At 36.8% G+C, this 3,558-nt stretch overlaps 1 protein-coding gene across 1 annotated transcript; it reads right to left on the bottom strand.

The window, feature by feature from the left end:
* Positions 1 to 1,586: 1,586 nt before the first annotated feature.
* Positions 1,587 to 3,554, bottom strand: LOC108564328 (cardiomyopathy-associated protein 5-like; the record flags this gene model as incomplete). The annotated part of the gene is made up of 4 exons (XM_017923331.1): positions 1,587 to 1,950; positions 2,038 to 3,037; positions 3,074 to 3,277; positions 3,314 to 3,554. Coding segments are annotated over 4 exons (1,548 nt in total), but the record flags the coding sequence as incomplete, so codon positions are not given.
* Positions 3,555 to 3,558: the final 4 nt, after the last annotated feature.

Genomic DNA, 3,558 nt, shown 5'->3' with positions numbered 1-3,558 from the left:
ACTTTACACACGTATTACAGCCAAAGTGATGAAAACACGAAAATGCATGAATACTTGGTACAATCCTCAAACATTCAACTTTCATATGCATCTTTTGGATCTATTCTGTCTATTATAGTTTCTGAGAAAATCATGCTTATTCAAGTGTTAATATGCATCTTTTGGATCCATTCTATCTATTATAGTTTCTGAGAAAATCACTAAAATGTGAAAACACTGCTTTTTCGAGTGTTAACTTCAACTTTACACACGTATTACAAACAAACGAATGAAAACACAGAAATGTGAAAACACTGTTTTTCGAGTGTTAACTTCAACTTTACACACGTATTACAGCCAAACGGATGAAATCACAGAAATGCATGAATACTTGCTGGATTCCCCAAACATGCAGCTTTCATATGCATCTATTGGCTTCATTAGGATTCATAGGATTCATTCTATCTATTATAGAAAATCACTAAAATGTGAAAATCGATGGTTAAAAATCAATTAATTAGTTGTGATAACGTAAATTTGGACTGATTATATTTGATATGTATAAGATAGCTGATGGACATTTATAATATAATTAATGTTAATATTATTTCATGGGTGTGTTTGTTTTCAATGTCATTCGGAAATAATAAATCTGTTGCGTGAAGAATGTAGGAAATTCCTGTCGCACTGGACAACAACGTATTGAAAAGGGAAAAATTTGAATATGATGATTAGAAATAGTAATAGTATCGTATGTATTCATATTTGTCACCTCGCGGAATGCAAGCACATTTATGATATTATTATCAGCAATTTAAATATGAACGTGACTCGCCTACCATTCAACCATTCGCATTGTTCTTCGGTGTCAGGTGTTTTAGTACAATTGTACGAGGATGTGTGTGCTTGAAGTTCAATGGGTTAAGGAGACATCAATGAGTTAAGATAGATTCATTTACATAATTTATTAATTAAAGATAAATACTACATATTCTAGTGTAATTGTATAATATTGAGCATCCGTTAATATACAAATATAAAACCTAGGCGTTCAAGTGGTAGAAATAATCTACTAAATATTTTTTTTTCTTTTCCCATTTGTATATAAATCTTAATAATATATATATAAAAAAATGTATATAACTAGTATATAGAGCTTTAACATTTCTGCCAGTCAAACAACCCAGGTACGGCCGTCGGGATACGCAATACAAAATTAAAAAATATATAAAAGAGCACTAATTAAAAAAAAAAAAACAATAAAATCCAACCGTCTGATTATCGTTATATATATATATATAAAAAAAAAAGAATATTCAAATGGCGTAAATCGCAAAAGGTTCTCGAAAATTTCTTGTATATCAGTCGTACATAACAAATTTTCCTTTTGTCTTACAGTATTTTATCATTTTTTTTTTGTCGCTAATTTATCCGTTTTATTTACTTTTTTCATAGTTTTTTTTTTTTCAATTCATTAATAATATAAATATCTAGTATACGCAAGAATCACTGCGCGTGTTTTTTTTTTTCCACGAAATACATGCACACGAAATCAAAATCAATTAATTCAAATAGTAGTTGCAGTTGTTGTTGTTGTTGATGTAGTAGTAGTAATAGTAGTAATAGTAGTGTAAAGAGAAGAGACGTTATTTTTTTTTTTTTCATTGTTTTGAGTTTGGTGTCCCCGTTTAGAAGGCACGACAATATACCTAGTCTTAGTTTCATCATTTTGGCACCCGAGAATGCTTAACATTTAAGTTCAAGACTAATAGTCCTTTATATTATTATTTTATAAAAATTGTCTTTGTTATCACTCGCACTTGAAGTAAGTGTTGACTCGTGCATTGTCACTAATCCTCCTTTGAGGCTCATCTTCTCCTCCTGGACGCAGCTGCGGCGACTATTTGCCTGAGCATCGGTTCCGGGCTACACACTTTGGGATCACATTTCATTTGGCCATTACCTCCGCATCTGCAACAAACATAGGCAATCATCGATCAGTAAATCATTCAATTACGAAAATAGTTTGTCAAAATATTTCAAATTAGTTATACTTACACGCAGTGAAGGCAAGGTCCCGATGATGATGGAATGGTGTCTCCCACTTTGTATGATTGTCCTTGTACAAGACAACCTGTACGGGTGGCTTTACCCTTGTAGGCGTGTGACAAGAAATGTGGAGGTAGGGTGGTGGTTGTTGTCGTGGTCGTTGTGGTAATATTGAGAGTCGTTGCCATGTTAACTGGACATTCGTATCTCGGACAGCAGAATCCTCTGATCGGTTCTTCGTGGCAACGAGGAATTGGTGGAGGACAGCTCTGCTGTAAGCAGATGATGTCGCTTCTGAAGCAGAAGCAGAAATCGCACGGATCGTCTCTTGGAATTTGCTGAGCGGAAACGTAAACTTTTCCACCGTAACGGCAGGTGCCCGGACCGAACGATGTCGTATCGTCCTCGTAATCCTCGATTGGCGATTGATAGTCCGGCAATTCGGGTTTCTGTTCGTGACTAGGATGCGCTGTAGTTGATGTGGTTGTTCCAGGATAGAGTTCAGTCGGGTACTTTTCGGTTGCTGGATATTTCTCTTCGGATGGATGATGCACCTTCTCGGTGTGATCGTAATCCTCGTGGATAGGTTTTTCTGTTTCCATATCGGTAATTTGTTTTTCGGTAACGTGATCTTCGGCAGTCATTGTATGTTCTTCAATTTGAATTCCTTCTGTTACATGAACCTCCGACTCAATTGCTTTCTCAGTTTCCTGTTCCACGGCTTCCACTGGCTTCTCTGTGATATGCACTCCACCGTCTGTTGGAATATGTTCCGTTACCAAATGTTCAGCTTCTGTTGGAACATGTTCTGCTTCTTGGACTGTCGATTCCGTTGGAACATGCTCTGTTTTATCTTCGCCTTCTGGTTGCTGTTCTCCACTTTCGCTTGGTACGTGTTCTGGTTGTTCTTGTTCAGATTCAGTTAGTACATGTTCTTGTTCTACAGCTTCTGTCGGTACATGTTCTGAAGCTTCTGTTGGTACATGTTCTGGCTCTTTTTCTACTTCACCTTCAGACTCTGTAGGTACATGTTCATATTGTTCGCCTTCAGATTCTGTTGGTACATGTTCTGATTCTTGTTCTGGTGCTTCTGTTGGTACATGTTCAGCTTGTTCACCTTCAGTTACTGTTGGTACATGCTCTGGTTCTTTTTCTACTTCGCCTTCAGATCCTGTAGGTACATGTTCAGGTTGTTCGCCTTCAGATTCTGTTGGTACATGTTCTGGTTCTTTTTCTACTTCACCTTCAGATTCTGTAGGTACATGTTCAGATTGTTCACTTTCAGATTCTGTTGGTACATGTTCTGGTTCTTGTTCTGGTGCTTCTGTTGGTACATGTTCAGGTTGTTCGCCTTCAGATTCTGTTGGTACATGTTCTGGTTCTTTTTCTACTTCACCTTCAGATTCTGTTGGTACATGTTCTGGTTCTTGTTCTGGTGCTTCTGTTGGTACATGTTCAGGTTGTTCGCCTTCAGATTCTGTTGGTACATGTTCTGGTTCTTTTTCTACTTCACCTTCAGATTCTGTTGGT

This window comes from Nicrophorus vespilloides, unplaced genomic scaffold (genome assembly GCF_001412225.1).
Source record: "Nicrophorus vespilloides isolate i.1.1-1 unplaced genomic scaffold, Nicve_v1.0, whole genome shotgun sequence".
Classification (NCBI taxonomy): Eukaryota; Metazoa; Arthropoda; class Insecta; order Coleoptera; family Silphidae; genus Nicrophorus; species Nicrophorus vespilloides.
The sequence above is the reverse complement of the archived record's forward strand: the minus strand, read 5'-3'. Positions and strand labels throughout refer to the sequence as shown.